This window comes from Pogona vitticeps, chromosome 4, assembly GCF_051106095.1.
Source record: "Pogona vitticeps strain Pit_001003342236 chromosome 4, PviZW2.1, whole genome shotgun sequence".
Taxonomy (NCBI): domain Eukaryota; kingdom Metazoa; phylum Chordata; class Lepidosauria; order Squamata; family Agamidae; genus Pogona; species Pogona vitticeps.
The window spans coordinates 134513344-134540724 of NC_135786.1; the positions used below are offsets into that span (position 1 = coordinate 134513344).

Below are 27381 nucleotides of genomic sequence, written 5' to 3' on the forward strand. Positions count from 1 at the left end.
TGGAGAATCATGAAGCAGACTTCTACACCAAGATGACACACAATGAGTGGGAATTACCATCTCAAGTTTTAACACTTATAATGAATTGTTATTGCACTGAAAGAGATGAATAAACAGATTGTTGCTGGGTAGTCAATAAGAGCTATGATGAAGAAATCACCACCAGCACAGGTGTAAGCAAACAGCAAAGCATGCCTCACTTCCACTCCCTCCCTTCCTCCCTTCCTTCTTTACAGCAATAAAGTTTTCTCTCTCCATCATTCAGTTCTTTACTTTGCAGCATGCAGCATGTCCACAGAAAGTGTGCTTACTTTTATCAGCTTTTTGCAGCTGATCCTCCTGTTTCCTCCACTCTTTAATCATTTTTTCAGATGAGGAGGCCCAAAATGTCTCTGCACTGTTCACTGTTTCCATACTCCTTAGCATATTTTACTACCTCTAGTTTAAAAGGAATGTTATATGCTAGCCTTTTCTGCTTTATCATCCTTGCACTGGTAGAATGAGTTCCCATACTCTGCAAGAAAAATGTGCCCCTTATACATCACGACATCTACTGCCTGCTTGCTTTTACAAATATAATCTCAAAGCAGCACAGAATCATAGAATAATGGAGTTGGAAGAGGCCTATACTGTAAGGCCATCAATTCCAACCCCTGGTTCAATGCAGGAATCCAAATCAGAGCAGATCTGACAGATGGTTGTCCAGTTTTAGAGACTACAATAGGATAAAATACAGTAGCTGGGAATCACAATAAAAAGATAAAATCTACCAGCAATATTGTAGAACAACAATGATTAAGAAAAACCAATAAATACAGGGGGAGTGACACCATGCAGCTTTTATTAACACAAAAATAGTACTAAAATTTCTGTTTCCAGTTGTGTGTGTGTACGTGTGAAATGCTATTTATGAAATGTTGGGTTCTTAAACCAATTTTCAAGATTTCAAAGCTTTACTTGGACATATTCAGATCTGTGATTCAGATCTGCCCTCTGCAATTCCAAATTGCCTTACTCCTGATGAGTCCATTAAAACTGTGGCAAGCTAATACACCAAATAAAACCTGTAGCCCTAGTGGTAATATATTAAGGAAAGGAGTGTTAGGTCCCTTTTAGTTTCCCTTTTGAACTTTATTCTGCATGTGCTCAGTGCCTTTTTAATCATTCTGTGCTTCAGAATGAAATTTGGCTAACAATACACATTAGCCTCCCCCCCAGGTCCCTTAATGTTTTAAATATCTGCAAAATTACTTCTATTTAGGCTTAATTTGTGGGGAAGTGATGCAGCTTACTACCAAGGCCTATAAAATAAATAAAATAAATAAAAAAATATTAAACTTACTGGCAATTTTAGAAGCTTTTGTTTCTGTCCTCTCTCTCTCTCTCTCTCTCTGGTTCTCCACATGTCTGGTTGGTCACATGGTTTAACTTCTCTGCAGAAGGTGAAGGGAAAGAGACTCCTCCTTCCTGCTTTGCTTCTCCAATAGCCAATTGGGTGATGCAAGCAGGCAGATATGCTAATATCCGTGCACTGAAGGATTGTGGGAGGAACATCCAGCCCCTGATGGGGGTCCTGCAGGGCACCCCAAAACACTGAAGAGCTCTCCTGGCCTCTTTTGGGATTGGGGCTATGCAGCCCTGTTCTAATCAGGAGGTGCAGCCGGGGGTCACCATGCCTTTGGAGGGTAGGGCTCACAAAGGGCCAGGAGGCTTAGAGGCTGTTCAAACTCAGACCTGGCAGGGGAGATACCATTGTTGTAAAAGTGGTTTTCCCAGGGTAAGGCTCATCTATTGCACTTCAGATGAGCTGACTCCTGTGATTTCCCCAAACATGGGAAAATCAACTGCCTAAGTGAGAGACTGTGTTTATGGTTTCCCCTGGTGTTTCTAGAACTATCCTTTGGTCCTTGGCTATTTTCACTGTTTGCTGCCATAGGCCTATTTGCCTTGCTGGTTTTCCAGGTGGGCTGCAGGAAGCAGGTCCTGGAAAGCTAGCAGTGCAGAATGGTGAGGTCTAAATAGCAAGCAGTCTCTGCTGCCAGTTCAGAGACCTCCCAGCATGGCAGTGGGAGGCTTTTGGGTGGTGGTGGCTGAGCCCTGGGTTACTGCATTCACTCCATAAGACGCATGTACTTTCCCTCCCACCTTTTTGAAGAGAAAAAGTGCGTCTTATGGAGCAAAAAATACGGTAATGTGAATGGGTCCTGTTAGCCAAACCAGCCCCTTCACAGAGGAGCCTGTTTGCTTCACCACTATATAATTCACTGCTGTGGCCTTATTTCATTCAGGAGGCATGGCTGGAGCTGTGACTATGCAGCAACATGGGATTGGTTCCTGAGTGGATGGGTAATTTTTGCTCTTACCCTCTTAAAACATTTCAACTGCAGGAATAAAGTATGCCTCCCGTTACAATTCAGAAGATAGTATGCCTCAGATATCAGAAGTCTGGGAAACTCTGTTCTGTTTCTGAACTGGCTCCAGTATAAAAGTTGGCTCATGGTACTAGTGAAACTGTTAGAGATTCTAGGCCACTTCACAAATGCATGTATATACTTTGATGACTCACCTGCTGGGTGTGCAAAAATTGGATTTATTGGAAATCTGTGTGGTAAAAATAAGATGATATGAAACTGGGATTTAGTATTTCCATACAAGTCAAGCATTTGATAGTACAGTTTAAGTTTGTAAATCTAGCGATGTGAGCCAGCTTACTTATCCAAGATGTTCAGGAGCCTAGCTCTGCATGCTAAGGAAGAGAAATTGAGAGAGCAGAGCTATGATCTAACTAAAACAAGTATATCTGAAAATATACATATCTTTTGGGTGTCACAAGCAATCTTTCTGAGAGTTTCTTCTAGGATGCTGTTGTCATGGTATCTATATGCGCTGTCAAGCCTCCTCTGCATGCAGCTAGATGGAAAGTTGAAGACTATCTTGCATACAATTATATTTCTTTTCAAAGCAGGCCTGCAGAACCAATGACACAGCATAGCAAATGTAGTCCAGTAAATGTCTGGCTTTATTGGGGTATAGTTTTGTGGTTTTGCATTCAGCTCTCGGAGCTGGGAGTCCAAAGACTCAAATTAGCACCCCTCTGCTGCTAAACCTGCCAGAATATATGATGGATGGGACACATCACCTATACATGCCTGACTTCAGTTTTGATCCAGATACATAAAGCATGAATAAAATATGGTAGCAGAGGAAGCAAATACTGTAAGCTGTTCACTTTGATGTCACATGACATATGCTAATATCTCATATTGTTCAAACTATATTTCATTCTCAGTATCAACTTTAAAGATCCACAATACCAAGAAGATTTTGTATTTAAGGCAGTGTTGTTATCTGGGGCAAAGTAAGTATCTTCATGGATTGCATCTAATTGCTAGTTCTTCTAAATATATTTCTTTATTGTAGAATCTCTGGAATTTGTTCTGGGGGGTTGATTCTACCATGTGCCAGAGATATGAAGTTGCCTTTTAGGTTTCTTGCAGTTCTGTAACTTTCTCATCTGTTAGTGTAATCTTTTGTCACTTGAACATTCAGAAAGCCTTCACCTGTTCTGAAGCCGGGTGACTGGGAGAAAACTAACAATGATGGCAGACCTTGGAGACCACAACTTGGTTTTAACCGTGATAGGAGACAAGTTCATTTGGACCAGTCATCATTCAGAACATTAGGGTAAGAAAACCTGACTACAGTTACATCTCTCCTTTAGTATCCAGCCACTATGCATTTATTTATATATTTTTATACAAGGAAAAAAAGAAAGCTGTTCTTGTTCCTCAACTGGACTGGATATATTTTAAATATTGAACAAAATAAGATTGCAAAGAACTTTTTTAGTATTTTGAATCCCATTAAGGAAAAGAAACTTCTACATTGATAATTGCCAGGTTGAGTGTTTTTGAAAGGAGATCAGCTATGGGGACTATATATTACCTTCAGTTCCAGAGATAATATGTCTCTGTATGCCTGTGTTGGGGAATACAGGAGGGACAGTGCTGTTATAGCCTATTTGCAGCTTTCCCAATAATATCTGTTTCATAAATTGAGCAAAGAGGATGCTGATCAGAGACTCTGGCCCCCATTAGCATCCAGGCAGACTCATTTTGTACTAGTTGAAGTTCACAGGCCCTGTGTAAAGTGCATTGCAGTAGTAAAGCAAAGCGTGCTGCTTATATACCACCCCATAGTGCTTCAAGCACTGTCTGGGCGGTTTACAAGTTAATTATGCAGGCTACACATTACCCCACCCCCAGCAAGCTGAGTACTCATTTTACCAACCTCAGAAGGATAGAAGGCTGAGTCAACCTTGAGCCAGCTACCTGGGATTGAATCCCAGGTCGTGAACACAGTTTTGGTGCAGTACAGCGGTTTAACCATTGTTTGAAAATTACTAGTAGATCATGGGTAATTGAGAGCAGCTTCTGTCAACCCAGTAGGGCTACAACTAGCATATAAACTGAAGTTGAGTGAAATTTTGTTAGGCTATTGTCACTACCTGTTTGTACTGTTTGTCACTACCTGTTTGACCATGATGCGTGCAAGAGCATCCCCAAGTAAATTACCTAAGGCCTTCTTAGCCGTAGTTAGCACTTTATTTTTCCAGATGTGGAGACCAGAAAACTTAGAGAGAACTAGTTCAGACCTTCATGAGCCCAGTTATTTCCTATGCTAGATACAACATCATGCACGCCTTCTACGCTGGTGCCCGTAAATAAAACCTAATATGCAGCCTCAGCCATCTCTGTGTACAAATGTATGTGCATTCATCTAATTTGCATTTGCATTCTGCTCCTTGTTAGTAAAGAAAGAATTGGACAGATAAAATAGGACAGGCACATTTTTATGTGCAAATGCCCTATTTACACATTTTTTTTGGCCACAGTGATAGACATATGTGATGTCTGCTTCATATCTCATTGCATGTAGTAGACTCCCATGCTCTTTAATATCTGGCCAGGCCTAGAGTTGTCAGAAATTTGCCACTGTTCTAACCTGAAGGGCAACGTTTGTTCTTTCACCATGTATGGAACTGAGCTTTCCATAGCTAACAAGGATATCCCCCCTTCTTCCTTCATATTTAGCCATGTAATGCCAAGGGACAGAGGACAGTCAGGAAGTGGAGTTTACAGCAATATTGGTCCTCCTGGTGCCTACAGTCAGGGGAACATGTACAGACCACTACTGAGCAGACCACAACAACAGATTCCAAAATTGTTATCAAGTAAGTTTTCTTCTTCTTTTTAATTACATCATTTGGCCATAAAAATAATAATAATGAGAGTTTTGTTTGCCTTTATTGTCTGTTACTTATCTTGAAATAAATATTTCAGTCCAACCTTATAGTTGTATAAGTAAGCAATCTTGAATCTACAGTGGTGCCTTGACTTACAAACTTAATCCATATCGGAATGGCGTTCATAAGTCAAAACGTCCGTAAGTCAAAGCCCAATTTCCCATTGAAATGCCTGGGAATGTGACTAATCCATTCCTCTGGGTGACAGGAAAGTAAAATCACCGGAATTGGCGTAATTGACTATATAGTGATCTCTTCTTCTTTTCTGCCATACGTTTATGATTTTGCAGTGGGCGACCACACAGATAGCGACCACGTTCCTTTAACATTGATAATTAAGCTTCACTACCAGCCAAGCTCTCTTTTAGCCAAACAATTCCCTGCTGAATCTACTGAGGCCCTATGCAAAATCCATTGGAACGAGGCCTCAATTCAAATATTTTCTAACTTAATCAAATCCCACACCATGCTAGAACTCCGGCTACACTGTACTTCATCTGACGACCCCCCCGAATTTATTAAAAGATACGAGGCTATACTTTCCCACATAGTTGATTCCTTGATCCAGAGCCCAAGATCTCAAAGGAACTTAAGAACGCCTTATAGTTTTCCCTGGGCAGCCAAGGGGTGTCGTGAACTGAAACGTCTCATCCGTGATACTTACCGCCAATTCCGGGACTCTAATGATAGATCTCTATTTCTAAGATACTTTGACCTTAAAAAACAACTCCAACAACTTATTCAGAAAAAGAAAGAAGACCTTTCACTTTCCCAGTGGGAACAGCTATATCAAGCCACAATCTATAATAAACCTAAACTCTTCTGGTCTATAATATCTGGGTCTTCTCACAAAGCTGATCCAGAGGCTTCCACAGTTTCATCACTGGAGTGGCTTCGACACTTCTCAGCTCTGTTCTATGAAAGACAAACTGATGTTCCAAACTCTTTAGATCCCCCATTGACCGCCTTACCCAACTGGCCCTTGACCACACCCGACGAAGTCCGTGAGTTAATTTCTCAACTCAAAAATGGAAAAGCCCCTGGCCCCGATGTCATCTCAGCTGAAATGCTAAAGCATGACTCGGACTTTTGGGCCCCCCTTCTTGCTTCCACCTTTTCAATGGCTGACTAAACTGGCTTAATGCCAGAAGCATGGACGAATGCCATTATAACTCCCATCTTCAAGAAGGGAGACCGTTCACTCCCCTCCAACTATAGGCCAATTAGTCTCTTGTCCATCATCGGGAAACTCTATGCAAAGCATCTAATGGCCAAACTTGCCTCCTGGATGGCACAGTCCAAAATCCCTGGGCCTGAACAAATCGGGTTCACTAAAGGGAAGTCAACTACAGACCACTGTCTAGTTCTCTATCATTTGGCCAGCAAATATTCACAGAAGCCCAATTGCAAACTCTACACTGCTTTCCTGGATCTGAAGGGAGCTTTTGATTCTATTGACAGAGATCTTCTCTGGACCAAACTAAACAAACTGAACATTGATCAAAGGCTGCTCTTCCTCATCAAAAGACTGCATACTTCTACAACATGCCAAGTCAAGTGCTCCCCCACTGGAATACTAACATTAAAGATCCCGGTTAATAAAGGCGTCAAACAGGGCTGCATCCTAGCGCCCGCTTTATTTAACCTGTTCCTCAATGATATGGCTCCTTTCTTGGCTGAAATAGATGCTCACTCTCCTAAAATCGGCTCCCTACAAGTCCCTCTGCTCCTTTACGCGGATGACGCCGTTCTAATTTCCCGCACCCGTGTGGGTTTGAAACGCCTACTTACCAGGTGCCTCGAATATCTCAACCAAAACAAGCTTCTACTAAACTGCGAAAAATCAAAAATTCTTGTTTTCTCCAAATCCTGGCGACCCTTAAAATGGGTAATCAATGGTAACATAATAGAACAGGTTAAGCATTACAAATACCTTGGTATCAACTTTCAATATAACTTATTTTGGACACAACACCGTAATTCTGTTACAAATCTAGCCACTTCCAGCGCCTTTGCAGTCTCCCGGTTTTTCTACAATACTGGCAACCAACTCATCCCTGCAGCCATAAAGGTCTTTAACGCTAAAGTTCAGGCCCAAATTTTATATGGTTGCCCTATATGGATTAGCTCATTCGACCATTCTATTGAGTGTATCCAGTCAAAATTTCTTCGCAAAATATTAGGGCTGCCTAATTGCGTTCCTTACGCTGCTCTTTGCCTGGAAACTGGACAGACTTCAATCGAATCTAGAGCCTGGTTGATTACCTTCAAATACTGGCTGAGACTTCATAACGACCCTGATCCAAATAGTCTCATTTTTCAATTACTTCAAGATTTGTCCCCCTCCAACTGGCTTGCCATCATCGAGAAAAAAATTAGTGCTTTGGGTCTATGCTTGGACTCTTTTTATATGCTGTCTGCCTCTGAAACGTTCCAAATAATTAAACGAAGAGTCCTGGATATTGAGCAACAAAATCTTTATAATGCGGCTAACAAGACTTGTTCACCAGCGAAATTGTCTCTCCCTTGCAAATTTGGACATATAGCTTCATATCTTTCTGCACTAAGTAACCCCCAGCACCGGAGGGCGTTCTCATTGGCCCGGTTTAATGTGATGCCATCTGCAGTCCTGACTGGCAGATTTTTAAGGACCCCCCACGCAGATAGGCTTTGTTCATGTAAACAAAATTGTATCGATTCAATTTCCCATATCCTATTAGGGTGTCCCAAGTATACTGCCCCTCGTATCCAATTTTTAGAACCAATTTTAAAAAACAAATCAGGCCTCTCTGAAGCTGATAAAGTTTATTTTATGCTGAGTGACTCTCTACAGGATGTATCTGCGAGCGTAGCATCCTTTCTACACTATGTTACAATCCTGTGCAACAAAGACCAGCAAACTGCACTCCTCTTTTAATTTTCCTTTTATACGTTGTCTCGTCTATGCCAATAAAGGTCTGATTGATTGATTGATTGATTGACTAATCCATTCCAGCATTTCAAAAGAATACCAAAATAAAAATAAACAGAGCAAGTCCCATGCTGGGACTGCCAAAACAAAAAACAAAAACACCAAAAACAAAACAACACCAACCCTCAATCCCCCCCACCAACAAAACAAAAACTTTTTTTAAAAAGCAGCACCTTGCTGTTACGAAGCCTCCTAAGCCTCCCGGGCTTCCACCGCTGCTGCGACTGCCACAGCCGGGAGGCTTGAGCCTGGTTGGGGTGCTTCGGCTGCTCACCTCCTGCTTGCTCCTTGCCAACCTCCGCGGACCAATGCCGCCGCTGGTGCCCAATGCTGACTCCAGCTCCGGGACCAGCACCAGTAGCTGCTCACTGGGACGGCCGCGTCAGTCCTCGGTGCTCTCGCCACCCTCCGCGGGCCGATGGCAGGAAATTCAAATGGTAGAGGGTGGCAAGGAACGCTGAGGCCCTGGCGAGCAGCCAGTGGTGCTGGTTCCAGAGCTGGATCCGGCATCGGGCACCAGTGGTGGCATCGGTCCACTTATCTTGAAATAAATATTTCAGTTCAACCTTATAGTTGGGTAAGTTGGCAATCTTGAATCTACAGTGGAGGGCAGCGAGGAGCGAGTGGAAGGCCAGCCAGGAGGCTTCCCAGGCTCTGCTGCCAGGAGGCTTCCCAGACTCCGCCGTCGCCGCCAGGAGGCTTCCCGGGCTCCACTGCCGATGTAGAGCCTGGCTGTTATTCGGGGCTCTTCACTCGATGCTACCACTGCTGGGTCCCATTCCTGTCGGGCCAAGGACTGACCGCTGCTGTGACTGCTGGCTGCATCGGGCGATGAGCCCCAAAGAGCAGCCCAGGAGCCACCCGCCAACGGCGGGCTATGCTCAGTCCCTGGCCCGGTGGAAACAGGACCCAGCAGCGGACAGGGCCACTGCATCCCTTTTCCGGTACAGTACTTTTCTGTACTGTAAAATTTAAAAAGTTCCCTGACCCCCTGCTCTAACCATTGGGGCGAAAGAGCTACAAAGAAGCAGCCTCTTCACCACCAATGGTTAGTATATTTGAATTTCCCGCCCCCTTTCCCTGCCTTTTTTCTGTTCATAAGTTAAAGCTCCGTTTGCAAGTCAAAGCAAAATTTTGCAAACGGAACTGTTCATAAGTCAAATTGTTTGTAGGTCAAGGCACCACTATTTACAATTCCTCACAGGTCAGGATAAAAATTAGTGGTCACTGGTGTAACACAAACAGTGTAACTTCTGGTGGCAAATTGCTTCAAGTGAAGAAATCACCAAATACATTATCCAGTGTGTGTTTAGTTGCACAACTCAGTATGTGACAGATAGTGTCTACTATGATTTCATAACTTGAGCCAAAAGTTACAGAATTTGTTTTATGCTGATGAGTAGAGATTGGCATGAACTGGTGATTTGTGCTGGTTCAGATGATGGGCAAAGAGGTGTTCTGCAGTTCAACACCACGTCCCTCCCAGCAGGCAGCAACTCAGGTGCAGCACCTGGAGGAGGGGGGGGGCTACTTCCAAGTGGGGACCCACCAGAGGGGATGGGGCACCTGACTGTGGGACACCTGTTTGGCCGTCAGCCAAACTAGCCCAAACTGGCAATTCGTGCCCATCTCTACTCACGGGTGAAACTAATAGGAATGGGTATGAGGATGAATTAACAAATGAAACATTATGTGAGCTTTAGGCCTCAACTCTCCCAGTCTCAATTTTCCAACTATAAAATGAGACTGGCGATAAAAGCATCCTACTTTGGAGATATGTTATGAATATTATTGATATATGTGTAAAACAGGCATACCCAATCTTTTGAGTTCTGTGAACATATTTGGAATTCTGAGGAAATTTTGTCAGTGCTATCACAAAATGGTTGCCATTTGCCCTTAATGAGAAACAGGACACCCATTCAGAGAAGGAAGATTGGTGAGGTTAAGGGACAAGATTGTCACCTAATAACTTGAATGCAAGCCAGAGGAAGGATCCACTCCATTTTGAAGAAGGCAAGCCAAAATGTTCATCAAATGACCACCAAATAAATTCTTCCAAAATTAAAACTTACTTTCCCATGTTAATAGAAAGATCTACTGGTTTAATGGCCAGTGTGGCGTTCGCCCCTTGTGGCCCCTCCCTGAATCCCCAAACACAGAGCACACGAAGGCAAACCAATACTCCTTTTTACCCGCTGCCACCAGTTGATCCCAGCGGTTCGAAAGCATGTAAATGCAAGTAGATAAATAGGGACCACCTCGGTGAGAAGGTAACAGCGTTCCGTGTCTAAGTCGCACTGACCATGTGATCACGGAAGATTGTCTTTGGACAAAACGCTGGCTCTATGGCTTAGAAACGGGGATGAGCACCGCCCCCTAGAGTTGAACACGACTGGACAAAAATTGTCAAGGGGAACCTTTACCTTTACCTTACCAGTTGATCACTAAATCAACATTACTTATGGAAAGATGAAGATGCGGATCAAAACTTCACTGTCTTTTAAATAAAACTTGTTTATTGATTACATATGTTTGATTATTAATCATAGGTAACTTCTACAGGTTTATTGATCGTCAGTCTCAACCTTCTATTTGTTAAACAGTACTTATTCACTCTTCACTCTAATCACACCTCAGAGCTCCCAAATACCACACTCTCTCTCTCCACTTTCTCACTTCTCTTACTGACTGACTGTTTCACTCTCTGACTCCGCCTCTTTATTACATTTCTCTCGGCTCCGCCTCTTAGCAACATTAGCCTAAAACATGAATATTCATAAATACTTAACATAATAAGGGTGAACACTACAGCCAGCGATTCCTTCTCCACCTCTGATACTTCCTCCTCATTCTTCTGATTCCCATTCTTCCTCTGAAAACTTGGTGACTTTCTTCTTAATCTCTTACTTTTCTTTGCCCTTTAACCTCCAAGGGTGGGAACGGCACCGGAGTCAGTGTAGCTCTCACCTGATCCCTCTTGTCGCAGCTCTTGTCAGTTAGCAAGCATACAAAGAAAACCTAGCTCAATAGCATTCCCTATAATGGCCTTGGGTGGCTGAATGCTTATCAGCTCTGAAACAAAACAGGGCCATGTGTTGTTTTCTACATTTTAAGGTACTCTATAAAGTACCATTGAATCTCAATGTATCAGTTGACAAACAAGGAGGGCAGAGAGGCAATGAGCCTGCTTGAGTCATAACAGTTTGCCAAAAATTCTCTGGAGGGAGGGAGTAGAGTTGGAGGAGATACGCTCTCAAACATCTGAACTCGCACCTTACTGTATTACATGGGGATGTTTCAGGAAGAAAAAAATGTATTTCCCCTTTCCCACTCATCAGATCATGTGCAGGGCACACACTCCAGCCCACAGTATAGTTATAAAATGCTCAGGGCAGGGCTCGCAGTCCAGAGTTTGTTCTCTACAACTATAATGAAGTGATTTCGTATCAGGAGAGATTCCTCGCCCATCTAGCCCAGCTGCTCTGTAGTGTCTCAGAGTGAGGTGTTTTGCATTGCCTGCTTTGTTTTAGCACAGCAGGTTAATGGTGGACTGAGAAAGAAAAGAACTGTGCTTTGTCCCCCTTGAACAAGGGCTGAATAAGCCTTTTTTTTTTCCTTGTCTGACTGGAGCCTTGAACATAAGCACTCTTCTTCTATTAAGGGTCGTAAATATACTGTAACACAGGTCACATTTGTTATCTTTTCTAGTATCTGGTACCTGATATCATGAAAGAAAGTATACTGTTCACCTCAGGACTACTCCAAGCTACTGCTCACTATGTGATTCTGGGTACTTGCATGTGCAAATGTATAGGAACAGTGGCCTCACTTTGAAAAATAATGCAGCCGATACTAAGGTCATTAGGTTTTGATGTTTTGAGTGCATTTTCTCATTGCTTCAAAATACTGTATCAGGATTATAGTATTTTGGATGTTGTTATTTTTAAGCAGACTTTAACAAAGTAACAATTAATGCATTACTTACAGGTAAAGAGCAGTAGATTACCTCTTTTTAAAAAATATTGCTAACTTCTACAATAATGTTCCTGAGCTCTGCTTTCGCTTGCAATAAGCATAAAGTCCTTGCTGCCCTGTGTAGAAACATGCTTATTGTGAAGGAGTCATTACAGTAAATCTACCCTTAAATCTAAAAGAAATACAATGTAAAGGCAACATTTCCTTACTATACAAATGCAGGAATAGGCTATACCTTTATTGGACCATTAAGAAAATAGAGCTAAGAACAAAACGTAGAGCGAGCTTTCAGTGATAATTTACCTTCCTCAGGCTCTGCACCAAGTTCTCATGGGTAGCTCCAAAATAATATGATTTCCTTTCTATGAAATCTTAAGTCTGTCTACCCTCCCTGAGGCTGTCCTATATACTGTATCTCATCGTGTTTTTCATAGAGTACCTTGCATCTGTTGTGGGATTCTGGAGCATATTCTAAAGGTCATATGCAGTTTATGTGGGACCCTGGCAATTGTTATTGGGCTTCTGCCACACCCTATATAAAGTGATTGTGCCCTAATACACTTAAACAGTTTTGCATGGCTGTGTGTTGTAAGGAAGGATCAGTGATAGCGAGCAGTCTTCTGTGGACAGCTAGTCAGACAACTGAGTTTATTGAGGAACTCAAGGAGTTCCAGCAACACAGTGTGAAATCACAGGAATAATTCTATCTATGTTGTTTTATTTGTATGTTGTGGGCTGGGGGAAATGTGAAATTGTGTTGCAGCCGCTTGTCAGTGTATTGATTTCTCCAAGATCCAGTTCAAAATTTGCTTTGTGAAATTGTTGAATGCCACTTCATTTCTGTTTTCTTGAATTTTACCACATTCCAAGAACATGAACTCATGAACTTAATACGTTATGCTTTTTTATTTTCCAAGATATCGTTTAAAAATAAATGAATCGAAATTAGAGTATGGCAGGATAATACAGTCAATCCAATCTGAACTCTTCCAGTGCTAACAGTGGGGGCTAGTGTTTTCCTTGATTTGACACTGATGTGCCAGTTTTCAGCTGATGAGTAATTGTATGCTGATAGTTTGCAGAAGTCAAGTGGTACCTAGTAATACCATCTGAACACAGGCTTGGTTTCTCCTATCCCATGGATCTGATTCTATTGCTTTCATTTCAATCAATAAACTTGTCAATTAGCTGACTTTCCATTAATCAAAAAAGAAAGAAAGAAAGAAAAGTGTTTCTTAAATCAGTAAACATGAGCCTTGGCTTTGATTGCCATGCTGATCATATAAGCTGTCACTTGAGGAGCCACTGCCGAGGACAGCTTAAATCACTGCGCCATTCTTGAAACTGCTTACATTTTCAAGGCCAACAAATTTATAACTGCCGTTTCTCTTCTCATGATCTGTATCTTTTTGTTGTAGTTGTTGTTGATGTGTCTGTCTCATTTGTCTATTACCTTGTTTTCTTACATGGTCATAAAGTTCAGAGTTAGTGTTAAATCCTTATTATTTAGATGAAGGAATTTAATATTGACCGTGTCAATTGGGAAGCTCTCACTGGAGATCAAACTGGTGAAAGGCTGTAGAAACAAGAGGTTGCAAAAAAAATTGAAATACAAACAATCAAGGGTTCACAAAGGAAGAGAGAAATGAGAAAGCAAGGAAGTAACAGCCCCAACAAGTGCAGGACCAGCTAACCTACCCCAAATGTTCCCAGATCTTCCAGGTTCATATTGAGCTAGTTAGTCATTGGTGAGCTGCTGTTCAGCCTTAACCGCTCATCTCTTTTTTTCCTGAATGATAAATCAGATGGAAATGGTCTTCTTTAAAAATGAAGGACTAACTATGTTATTTAGATGAGTAGTGTTTCCTTGAATATGGAGAACTACTTTCAACACTCTGTTTTAGTGTGGGATTATGTATGTTATTGAGATATTTGCATAACATGCCTGGAACTCTTAGAACAGGGTTGAGGAATGTGTCGTCCTTCAAATGTTGTTTGGATGCAGTCAGAAGATCTCTGTTGCCCAAGGATAACAGGGGTTCCTGTCCAACAATATCTGAAGGGCCACATTTTCCATATTCCTGCATTACAGTGTATCCCTATACGTGGGGAATAATATTTTAGTGCATATTTGAATAATAAATCTAATTTGCCGTACCTGAATTAAAATATGATTGGAATGCAGTTAAACTCCACAGTCCAGGAGATAAGAGGGCATGTCTTCTTATGGACTGAGAATTGGTTGAGAACCAGGAAACAGAGAGTAGGTGTCAATGGGCAATTTTCACAATGGAGAGGGTTGAAGAGCAGTGTGCCCCGGGGATATGTCCAGGGACCAGTGCTTTTCAACCTGTTCATCAATGACCTGGAGACAGGGATAAGCAGTGAGGTGGCCAAGTTTGCAGATGACACGAAATTTTCTGGGTGGTGAAGACCAGAAGGGATTGTGAAGAGCTCCAGAAGGATCTCTCCAAACTGGGAGAATGGGCGACAAAATGGCAAATGTGTTTCATTATAAGTATATGTAAAGTACATTGGGGCAGAAAATCAAAACTTTATTTATCAGCTGATAGGTTCTGAGCTGAAAAGAGATATTGGTGTGCTGGCGGACAGCTCGATGAAAGTGTCAACCCAGTGTGCGGCAGCAGTGAAGAAGGCTAGTTCCATGCTAGGTCTCATTAAAAAGGGGATTGAAAATAAAACAGCCAACATTAGAATGCCATTGTACAAAATGCTGGTAAGGCCGCACCTGGAGTATTGTGTACAATTCTGGTTGCTGCACCTCAAAAAAGGCATAGTGGAACTGGAAAAGGTGCAGAAGAGAGCGACTTAAGTAATTACTGGGCTGGGGCACCTCCCTTATGAGGAAGGGCTACAGCATTTGGGGCTCTTTAGAGAAAAGGCGCTTGAGGCACCTGATTGAAACATATCAAATTATGCAGGGGAAGGATAAAGTGGATAGAGGGAAGCTCCAGGGGATATCCACTCCAATTGAGTGTTGGGAGAGTGAGAACAGACCAAAAAAACCCCCTCAGCGTGTTGTTAGTCTGTGGAACCCCTTCCCACGGGATATGGTGATGGCATCTGGCTTTGATGACTTTAAAGGGGAATTGGACAGATTTCTGTCAGAAAAGTCCATCAGAGGTTGCAAGGCATGATGGGGATGTATACTCTCCAGGCTTAAGAGGAAGATACCTTCCAATGCCAGATGCAGGGGGAGGGGTATCAAGAGACAGGTATCTAGTTGTCTGGTGTGCTCCCAGAGGCATCTGGTGGGTCCACTGTGAGATACAGGAAGGTGGACTAGATGGGCCCGTGGCTTGATCCAGCAGGGCTCTTATGTTCTTATATTGTCCTTCAGTTTCTGTACTGCTCAGCATTTTGCACTTCATTTCTCTGATCAGAATATGCATACATATACAAAAATATGTACACATGAAAAATATAATTCAAAGCATGTGTTTGGGAAAACTGTATTAGCAAAATGCATGCAAGTTTTCTGCAGGCTTTAAAAACCCTAGGCTTCATGCTGATGCAGAAACAGGATGAAAAAATTATGATTGTTGAAATACAATTATTATAAAAAGGGAAACAGGCTCACCTACCTCTAGTCCAGAACTAAGACAAGTGGGTCCTAGAAGCAAAACTGATGAAACTGGGGCTCTTGTACTTGAACACATTATGAGGAGGCGGAACTCACTGGAAAGGAGAATAATGCTAGGAAAATGGAAGGCAGCAAGAAAACAGGAAGACCAAAGATGAGAGGGAGTAACACCATATAGGGAGTCATGGCCTTGATTTTGCAAGAGCTGAGCAGAGCTGTTGATGATGATAGGGCATTCCACACCTTGCTCCCCAGCACTTTCAGCAACAACAGTCTACAACAGTGCTTTTCATAGAGACTCCTCCCCACAGTTGAATGTGAAAGTGTTCACAATATATTTCTCAGTCTATTGCTTCTTGCCATTTAGTAGTAGTAATCTTCCATGAAACCCTGACTTTGAATCTCTTTGTTTAAGTAGGGCATGATAGTGGGAGGGGCTAGAAGCCTCTCTCTCTCTCTCTCTCTCTCTCTCTCTCTCTCTCTCTCTCTCTCAAAAACTCCACCATTATACTTCTGAAAGGAGAAATGGGCCAGAGAGCCCTACTCTGCCCTTGAAATTTTACAGCTTTTTGCTGGTCATTTATAATAACAATAGAGAGATGTGAACTAGTTTTGTACAGAAAAGGCTGCTACACATCTTTTAACTTGTTTTATAGAATAAGCTGGTCAGCAAGTATCAAGGTAAGTCTAAGAATACTTAGCATTGATGAGGATTTCATTCTTTCCACTCAAATGAATGCTATCTTGAGTGGACAGTACCTTTGAATGAATTCTAGAGATTAAATGTCCACTTAGTGATTGCTTCCTACAGTAAAGCAACCACTTTACTGTACACTCTGAATTTCATTGCATTGTGTTTGTTCTCTCATTAAGATAGTCCAAGAAGCTTTGTTTGTTTGTCTGTAATTGTGAATCGTTCTGATTGAAAAAACATGCAGAGCACTAATTGCCAGTATTGAAAATGAGGCTGTCTTTGCAGACATGGTAAAGTTACATCTGTGTCAATCAAGCCTGCCTGCACTGTACATGGTTCTCTCAAGAGCTACCACAAAAGGCTTCTGTTCAGGTCAGACAATTAAAACATAAGCCATCCAAGTCTGTTATTGCATAGAGAAGGGCTCAGATCACCTTTCAGACATTACTTCTTCCTTTTTAAAAACTGTTCCAGTTGACAAAGGCAATATGGCTTTCTAGTAAATTATTGGTATGCCTTGACATCTCTGAATATTAACAATTTAACAGAACATTACAGTCCTGTGTATATGTCTATTACTCAACTCCTGAAAACAGCTGTTTCGATTAGGTTGTACTTAAACATCATTGAAGATAATCAGAAATGTCACTGAAACCAAAGCTATGTGATTGATACAGGATTTAAGTGTTTTGAACTAAGGGAGCTATTGATAGTTTGCTCCTTTCATTCTGGTCTGTTTCATACTGGTCTGTTTATTTAGAAGAACAGCAGCCGCTTTATTATAAGGCTTGTTAAACTGATGCTGCTGCTTCCACATTTTTGTAGTATATTGTACATTTGTACTAATAAAAAAATCTGAAGTGGGTGGTATTTAGTAGTATCAGGTTGTTACAATGCTTTGTGTTCCTAGCATTGATCACCAAGTATATATATTTATTCTGCAATGAAACAAGTTATATATAATATAATATAGCAATGTGCTGTCAAATCAGTCTTACTTATGGTGACCCTTTTCAGGGTTTTCTAGGTAGAGAGTAGTCAGAAGTGGTTTACCATTTCCTGGAGGTGCTCTGGGACTGTACAGCTTGCACTAGGCCACACACGCTGGCTCTTACAGGATGCACAGTGGATAATTGAACTCTTGACCTCTGACTCTGATGCCTAAACCACTTATCAAGCTATGGTATGACATAACCTAATTATTGATTGACTGCCAACTCTATCTAAAAAACATAGGGTGGTCTACAAGAAACAAACAAGGTGAAAGGTGAATACATTCAATATAGGCTGCAACATTGTGGTTGGCATTCTATCATTATTTATTTAATAATACAGTGGTGCCTTGCATAGCGATTGCTCTGTATAGCAATGAAATCGCTTTGCGATGGACTTTTTGCCATCGCAAGAGCGATCGCTTTGTGATGGCCTCTATGGGGAAATTTTGCTTTGCGATGATCGCAGGGAAGCGAACATCGCAGAGCACCCCTTTTTTAAAAGCTGATCAGCGGTTTCAAAATGGCCACCGGGTAAACGAAATGGCCGCCTGCTGTTTTGCCTCGCTTTAGAGGCACTGAAAATGGCCGCCGCAATGGAGGATTTTCGCATAAGGTTAGTTTTTAAGCCCATAGGAATACATTAAATACGTTTCTATGGGCTTTTTAAAATTGCTTAGCGATGAAATCGCATAGCAGCAATTTTTGCTGCACGGATTAACATTGCTAAGCAAGGCAGCACTGTAGTGGTGAAACCTGAGACCACAATCCCTATGCAAACTTAGAAGAAAGTAAGCCCCATTGAATACTGTGGAATTTATAATCTGAATAAAGCTGAATAAGGCGGTGCTGTTAATCAGTGGCTATTGTACTTGATGAATGGGCCAGATGTGAATAAATGGGACTGTGGTTAACGACATTGGGTGGAGTATATGTGTTTGCATATTTATTTGTTTAATGATTTTCTTTCTCTTCTGTGCTTCTGAAGCCCTCAAATGTGCTGTTGTTTAGTTGTTAAGTCATGTCCGACTCTTTGTGACCCCATGGACCAGTGCACGCCAGTCTTCCACTGCCTCCTGGAGTTTGGTCTAATTCATGTTGGTAGCTTCAATGACACTATCAACTTTCCTTTGTTGTATATAATACCTCCAATAAATCTTAACTGATTTGCTGTATAGTAATTTTTTATATTCGTCGTTTAGTCCGACTCTTCATGACCCCATGGACCAGAGCACGCCAGGCCCTCCTATCCTCCACCGCCACCTGGAGTTGTGTCAAATTCATGTTGGTTGCTTCGATGACACTGTGCAACCATCTCATCATATCTCGTCCCCTTCTCCTCTTGTCTTCACACTTTCTCAACATCAGTTTTTTCCAGGGAGTCTTCTCTCCTCATGAAATGGCCAAAGTATTGGAGCCTCAGCTTCAGGATCTGTCCTTCCAGTGAGCACTCAGGGTTGATTTCCTTTAGAATTCATAGGTTTGTTCTCCCTGCAGTCCCATGGACTCACAAGAGCCTCCTCCAGCACCACAATTCAAAAGCATCAATTCTTCGGCTGTCAGCCTTCTTTATGGTTCAGCTCTCACTTCTATGCATCGCTACTGGAAAAAAACTATAGCTTTATGCGGACCTTTGTTGGCAAGGTGATGTCTCTGCTTTTTAAGATGCTGTCTAGGTTGGTCATCGCTTTCCTCCCAAGAAGCAGGCATCTTTTAATTTCGTGGCTACTTTCATCATCTGCAGTGATCATGGAGCCAAGAAAGTAAAATCTGTCACTGCCTCCATATCTTCCCCCTTCTATTTGCCAGGAGGTGATGGGACCTGTGGCCATGATCTTAGTTTTTTTGATGTTGATCTTCAGACCATTTTTTCACTCTCCTTTTTTACTCTTATTACGAGGTTCTTTAATTCCTCCTCACTTTCTGCCATCAAAGTGGTATCATCTGCATATCGGAGATTGTTGATACAGTGGTGCCCCGCATAGCGACGATAATCCGTTCCGGAAAAATCGTCGCTATACAGATTCGTCGCTATATGGAACAAAGAAGCCCATAGGAATGCATTAAAACAGGTGTAATGTGTTCCTATGGGCAAAAAACTCACCGTTCTGAGAAAATCCTCCATGCGGCCACCATTTTTGCTGCCCGGTAAGCGAGGAATCTGGGCAAAAACACAGCGGGCGGCCACTTTATTTACCCAGCGGCCATTTTGGAACTGCCGATCAGCTGTTCTTAAAACATCGCTATGCGAAAATCGGTAAGCGAAACGCTTACCGATTATCGCAAAGCAATGTTTTACCATTTAAAACATCGCAATGCGATAGCAAAAATGATCACAAAAAACACATCCCTATGCGGATTTGTCATTAAACGAAGCACTCATTATGCGTGGCACCACTGTATTTCTTCCGGCAGTCTTAATTCCGGCTTGGGATTCCTCCAGTCCAGTCTTTTGCATGATTTATTCTGCATATAAGTTAGATAGGCAGGGAGACGATATACAGCCTTGTCATACTCCTTTCCCAATTTTGAACCAATTAGTATTTCCATATCCAGTTCTAACTGTTGCTTCCTGTCCCATATATAGGTTTCTCAGGAGATAGATAAGGTGGTCAGGCACTCCCATTTCTTTAAGGACTTGCCATAGTTTGCTGTGGTCCACACAGTCAAAGGCTTTTGCGTAGTCAATGAGGCAGAAGTAGATGTTTTTCTGGAACTCTCTGGCTTTCTCCATAATCCAGCCATGTTAGCAATTTGGTCTCGAGTTCCTCTGCCTCTTCGGAATCCTGCTTGTACTTCTGGGAGTTCTCGGTCCACATACTGCTGAAGCCTACCTTGTAGGATTTTGAACATAACCTTGCTAGCGTGTGAAAGGAGTGCAATTGTATGGTAGTTGGAGCATTCTTTGGCATTGCCCTTCTTTGGGATTGAGATGTAGACCGATCTTTTCCAGTCCTCTGGCCACTGTTGAGTTTTCCAAACTTGCTGGCATATTGAATGTAGCACCTTAACAGTGTCATCTTTTAAGATTTTAAATAGTTCAACTGGAATGCCATCACCTCCACTGGCCTTGTTGTTAGCCAAGCTTTCCAAGGCCCACTTGACTTCATTCTCCAGGATGTCCAGCTCAAGGTCAGCAACCACATTACTGTATCTGGGTTGTCCAGGATATCCAAATCATTCTGGTATAATTCCTCTGTGTATTCTTGCCACCTCTTCTTGATGTCTTCTGCTTCTGTTAAGTCCCTCCCATTTTTGTTCATAATCATGTCCATCTTTGCACAAAATGTTCCTGATATCTCCAATTTTCCTGAACAGATCTCTGGTTTTTCTTTTTCTATTATTTTCTTCTATTTCTTTGTATTTCCTTTTCTTTGGGTTGGTTTTTGTTGCTGCCTCCTGTACAATGGTACAAGCCTCTGTCCAGAGTTCCTCAGTCACTCTGTCCACCAAATCAATTTTTTATATTAGGAATACCTAAACCTCCATTTTTGAGCCTTATACCAATACCTCTTATTTATTATAGTTTTTTACCTTGATTACAAAACCCATTAATTAATCCCTGGCAGTGCTTAAAATCTTCTTCTTCTACTTGTATTCGGAGCATCCTGAATAAAAAAGTAATTTTGGTAATACTTTCATTCTAATCATGGCAATTCTCCCAAACTACTATAATTTCAATTTAGAATACTCCTGCAATTTATCTTTAATATCACTTTTTAATTTATTAAAATTTTGCTCCTTTAATTTTTGAGTCACTTTAACTATATTTATACCTAAATATTTAATATAATTACATATTTTAAAACTATATTTATTTACAAATATTTTTTCATGTTTATTATGATTAAACATCATTATGTGTGTTTTTTGCCAGTTAATCCTGTTATTTCCCCAAATTTTTCTAAATGATTTTTAATATTATCCATACTTTCTAATGGGTTTTAATGGTCAATAATGAGTCCTCAGCAAATAAATTAATCTTAATTGCATCATTTTTTCCTAATCTTTTAATTCATTCATTATTTCTTATCGCATTAGCTTGCAGTTCTGTAACCATACAAAACAATATTGATGAAAGTGGACAGCCTTGTCTTGTACCTTGGCCTAGAAAAATCCGCTCTGTTAAACCATCATTAACTATTTTTAGATTTTAGATTAGGCATTGTTCAGTCTTGAGAGACTATGGTAACGTGCTCTGAACAGAGAACTTAGAACAGCGTCTAGTGTGGCTGAGAAGGCCAATTCAAGTAGTGACAATCCGTTTCACAAATACAATCTGTCCCGTCCAGCTTTCATGACTGCCTCTTTGCCTCGGCCTGCTGAACAAGGGTCTCTTAAAATTGGGAGAAGCCATAATGCACCGCCTGCCTCCAGTTTCCCATCTGTTGAGGTCCATTCCTAAGGCCTTCAGATCCCACTTGCATATATCCTTGTATCGCAGCTGTGGTCTCTCTGGGGTGATTTCTCTGCACTAATTCTCCATACAGGAGATCTTTTGGAATCCACCCATCAGCCATTCTCACAACGTGCCCAAGCCAATGTAGACATCACTGTTTCAGTAATGTATACATTCTAAAAATTCCAGCTCATTCTAGGACTACTCTATTTGGAACTTTGTCCTGCCAGGTGATACCAAAAATGCTTAGGAGACAATGGACATGGAAAGTGTTCAGCTTCCTCTCCTGCCATGCTCAAAGGGTCCAGGACTCACTGCAGTACAGGAGTGTGCTCAGGACACAGGCTCTATAGCCCTGGATCTTGGTATATGCCCTCAGCTTTTTATTGAACCATACTCTCTTTGTGAGTCTAGAGAACATGGTAGCTGCTTTGCCAATGCATTTATCCAGCTCGACATCTAGGGAGAGAGTGTCAGAGATGGCTGAGCCAAGGTACACAAAGTCATGAACAACCTCCAATTCTTGCATGGAGATGGTAATAGATGGAAGTGAGTCCACACCCTGGCCCATGACTTGTGTTTTCATCAGGCTGATTGTTAGTCCAAAGTCTTGGCATGCCTTGCTAAAACGATTCATGAGTTGTTGGAGTGGGCAACAATGGCTGCATCATCAGCGAAGAGGAAGTCATTTCAGCTGGGCTTTGGTCTTCGCTCTCAATCTAGAGAGATTAAAGAACTTTCCATCTGATCTAGTCCGGAGATAGACACCTTCTGTTGCAGTTCCAAAGGCGTGCTTCACCATGACAGCAAAAAAGATCCCAAAAAGGGTCGGCACGAGGACACAGCCCTATTTCACTCTGATTCGGATGTCAAAGAGATCTGATGTTGAGCTATCAAAAACTACAGTGCCCTTCATTCCCTCTTAAAAGGACCTGATGATGTTAAGAAGTCGAGTTGGACATCCAATCTTGGGAAGTATTTTAAAAAGCCATCCCTGCTAACCAAATCAAAGGCCTTTGTAAGATCTATTAAGGCCACAAAGATTGGCTGTTGTTGTTCCCTGCATTTCTCCTGCAACTGCCTGAGGGAGAATACCATGTCATTGGTGGGTCTATTAGCTCGAAATCCACACTGTAATTCTGGATAGACTCTGTCTGCAAGCACCTGGGGTTTCTTCAGCCTAGCACGGGCAAGCAGCTTCTCTACAATGCTGAGAAGAGCGATGCCATAGTAGTTATTGCAGTCACCCCGTCTCCTTTGTGATGATATTTGCATCCTTCATGTCCTGTGGTACTCTACCTTCGCTTCAGCAAAGACGAAAGACTTCATACAGTTCGGTAGTGATGATCTCTTCAGCACTTCAACAGGGATGTTATCCCTTCTAGGTGCCTTGCCAGAGGTGAGGAAATCCAAGGCCGCTTTTATTTCTGCTAAGGTTGGTTCGCTGTCCAACTCTTCCTAGACAGGCAGGCACTCAATGTTATTTAATGATTCATCGGTTATTACATTCTCTCTGGAATATAGCTCAGAGTAGTGCTGCACCCAGCGGTCCATCTGCTGTGCTCGGTCAATACCAGTCGGCCATCTTGTTTGTCTTCTTGCCAAATGTGGACAAGGCAGTGTTATACACAGCGTTCTTGAAGTGTTCCCATCTTTCAGGTGCATTTGCATTAGCTGGGCCTGGAAGGGTTTCCTCAAGCGCTTGGGAAAATTCCTCCATTTTTCTTTGATCGCGAGTCTTGCTGATGTCGATACATGGTCTTCCTTTTTCGTGTGATACAGTCTCTTTGTTTGCAGTTTTACTCTATTACATACCAGGGAGTGATCAGTATTGCAATCAGCACTCTGGTAACTGTGTGTGATCATAATACTAGAAAGGCTAGAACATCTAGTGAGGATCAAATTGAACTAATGCCACTGCTTGGATCCTGGTTGTCTTCAGGAAACTGTGTTGAAGCTTCGTATTAAAGAACGTGTTGCTGGCACAAAGACCACAATAACAGCAAAACTCCAGCAAGCATTGACCAGTTTTGTTCATCTTCCCAATGCCAAAATGGCCCAGACAAGTGGGCCAAGAATTGTGATCAGCACCAACTCTAGCGTTAAAGTGTTCGAGAATGAATAGTGGCTCTCTTTCAGGGACTTTTTTGATAGTAGCTGCCAGATCGTCGTAGAATTTGTCTTTCACTTCTGTTGTGGATGACAATGTTGGTGCATATGCACTAATGAGGGTGACCAGTCCCGGTGATGAGTGGAGCTGCAGAGACAGGATTCTTTCACTCCCCACAGTAGGTGGAACAATGGATCTCAGCAGAGTATTTCTGACTGTAAAGTCAACACCATATTCCCTGGTCTCATTCAATGGTTTTTCCTGCCAGAAGAATTAGAAGTTTTTTTTCTTTGACAGATCCTGAGTCTGGCAATCTCGTCTCTTGCAGGGCAACAATGTCCATCTGTATCTACTCAGTTCCACGTCAATGACAGCTGTCTTGTGCACGTCCTCTATTTCCTGCAGGTCGTCCGAAAAGCCGTAGTCAGAAAAGCCAGGGGTCATTGTCCAAACATTCCAGGTGCCCAACTTTAGGGCAGAAGTTTTCTTACGATTGTTGCATGGTGCAGGGTTATCGATCTGCTTGTTGGCTTTCACCCTAAACCCCACAGACCCTGTGAGGTTAACAGACCGTGGCGAGGTAGCACCTTACTGGCTGGGGACTGCCCAGCTTAAAACAGACGGTAGCTACCTAGTGAGGTGCAATGACCCACCGTCAGAAATAGCCCCTGGCGTCATGGTCTACACCAATCGAGCAAAGACTTATAACCGGTAACTGCTACTTCCCGTGTTGTTTTGACACTGTATGCGAAGCTGGAGTGTCCTCTCCAGAGCACAAAGCCTGGGTAAAATAATATGGAGGATAGGCTGTTACCCAATCAGCAAACCCGCCCTCCACGTTGCTGAAATGGTCCAATGGAAAGGCAAGAACCAATTCAACTGGTTCCAGCGACATCACAGGAGTTGCCAGAATGACACGAACTGCCTCTGGGACTCTGGTTCTGGATTTTGCCTTGAGGTTAACTCCTGAAGCCCTTTCCGTCAGCGGATATAGCCACAAGGCAGTGGAGGTTTGAAATCTCCTAGATGGGCTTTCTTCCAAAGCTGACAAGCCCCATCTACCCAGCATTAACTCTTCTGAAGTATTATCTGAATATAATTGATCTATAACCCCTTAAAATCTTTTACCAAATCCCCAACCTTTTATAAGCAGCTTTAATGTTGGCCATTCCACACAAAGGCCTTAAACATGTCTAGTGATAAAACAGTTGCCTTTGTTTTTTCCTTTTCTATCTCCTATATAATTTTCGAAACTTGTCTAGTTAAATTATCCATTTGTCTTCCCTTTATAAAACCACATTGATCCTCTTTAATATAGTTTGCTATGAATCTATTTAATCTATTTCCTAGTATAGCAGTAAAAATCTTGGCATCTTGATTTATTAGAGATACAGGCCTATAAGATCCCAGATCTGTTAGATCCTTGTTGGGTTTTTGGATAACAATCATTAATGAATGTTTCCAAGAAGGTGGCATTGTCTCTCCTTCCAATATTTTATTATAAAACATTTTTAGCTTACGTATCAAAATGGAACTAAAATGTTTATAATATTCTGGACCCAATCCATCAGGGCCTGGTGTTTTACCATTTCTCAATTTATTAATAAGTTCAGCAATTTCTTCTTCTTTAATCTCTTCTTCTAATATTCTTTTATCACATTCCAATAATTTAATTTTTTAATTCTCATTTATATAATTTTCTGTATTCTCTTTCAGTACGTTTTTTCCCTTTATATAATTCCTGATAAAATTCTTTAAAAATCTTCAATTTATCTTTCATTATATTACACCTCTTACCTGTTCTATTTTTAATTACCCAAATTGTGCTTTTTAATCTTCTATTTTTACACATTCTTGCTAATAATTTTGAATTTTTGTTGCTAAATTTTTTAAAAGTGCCTCTTTATATACATTAAATCCCTCTGGACTTTCTCTATTTCTGAGTTTTCTAATACCTTTCTTTTAGCCTGAATTTCTACCAATCACCTTCTATCTTTCTTTAAAAAACTTGCTTTCTAAATTTTTCAAGTCTTCTTCCAATTTTTTCACATTTTTCTCCTTATTTTTTTTTCAGTTTACAGGATTTCTTTATTGTTATTCCTCTTGTTATTGCTTTCATCATGGCCCACAACAGGCCTAATTTTGTACCTCCAGCTTCATTTATTGTCCATAATTCTAACCATTCTGTATCTTTTCTATTACCTCTGGGTACTGGAAAAAAATTAATATCCATTCTCCACCTTTTACAGTCTTTATAATCTTTTTTAAATTTCAATCTCCATTGACATCAAAGCATGATCTGTTATTTTTATGGAGTTACTTTCAGTATGAGCTATCTTTGAAATTAATTCTTGAGATGTGAATATAAAATCTATTCTACAGTAACTATTATGTACTGCTAAAAAAATAAGTGCATCTTCTTTCATCACCTTTCATTACTCTCCAAATATCCTTCAATTGATTATTTTTACCTTCTTGCTCAATATTGTGTTTCTTTGATGAACATCATTCCGATCATAAAAAGTTGTATCCTTTGTATTATCCATAACCATATTAAAATCTCCTGCCATAGTAACATAATCCTTCTTTACCTTCTCCATTTCTTTAATAACCGTATCTTAAAAATCTTCTTGTTTAGGTGCATAGACGTTGACCAAAGTATATTCTTCCAAACCCATTTTACCTTGCATTATTATATATCTACCATTACAATCTTTTACTACCTGTTTCACTATAAATTCACAATTTTAAAAAATTATAATTGCCACACCTCTAGATTTAGACGTTCCAAAGTTTTTTTTCATAAATATCTATATTATTCGTCTTTACTTCATTGACTCCATCTTCTGATTGATGAGTCTTTTGCAGAAAGGCTATGTCCGCTTTATTTTTCTTCAATAATGTTTCTATTCTTCTTTTCACTGTTGATCCCAGGCCTTTCACATTTAAAATAGCTAGTCTTATTCTTTTGCCCATTTAAGAATTCTCCTCCTAATGGGCCTCGTGTGCAACCCCTCTCCCCACCAATTCAAAGATTCATTGCATAAATCTTGGAAAATCTGTAGCTTATTGCCTCTGTAGACCAGCTGGTCTTGTTTTTGTTTGATTTCTCTCTTAAATTGTTCTTTTTTTGTATAATTAAAAAACTTCACCACCACTGGCCTTATTCTGGGGCTTTTGGGATTACCAACAAAATAAACTGTTTCTATGTCCTGTTCAACCAAGTGTTGTGTTCCCATTAGTGAGTTAACCCAGATTATAATCTCTTTTTTGAGGTCTTGTCCATGTTGCAGTTGAAAGTTCATTATTTTAATATTAGACCATCTGT

At 41.2% G+C, this 27381-nt stretch overlaps 1 protein-coding gene and 1 pseudogene across 1 annotated transcript in view; both read left to right on the forward strand.

The window, feature by feature from the left end:
- Positions 1-27381, forward strand: part of XRN2 (5'-3' exoribonuclease 2) — a 125879-nt gene that overhangs the window by 82855 nt on the left and 15643 nt on the right. The window contains exons 25-27 of the mRNA XM_020790516.3: positions 3290-3358; positions 3550-3684; positions 5094-5233. Coding sequence (XP_020646175.2) covers positions 3290-3358; positions 3550-3684; positions 5094-5233 — 344 coding nt within the window. The remainder of the gene's footprint in view (positions 1-3289; positions 3359-3549; positions 3685-5093; positions 5234-27381) is intronic.
- LOC144589364 (U1 spliceosomal RNA) lies at positions 1727-1879 on the forward strand (annotated as a pseudogene).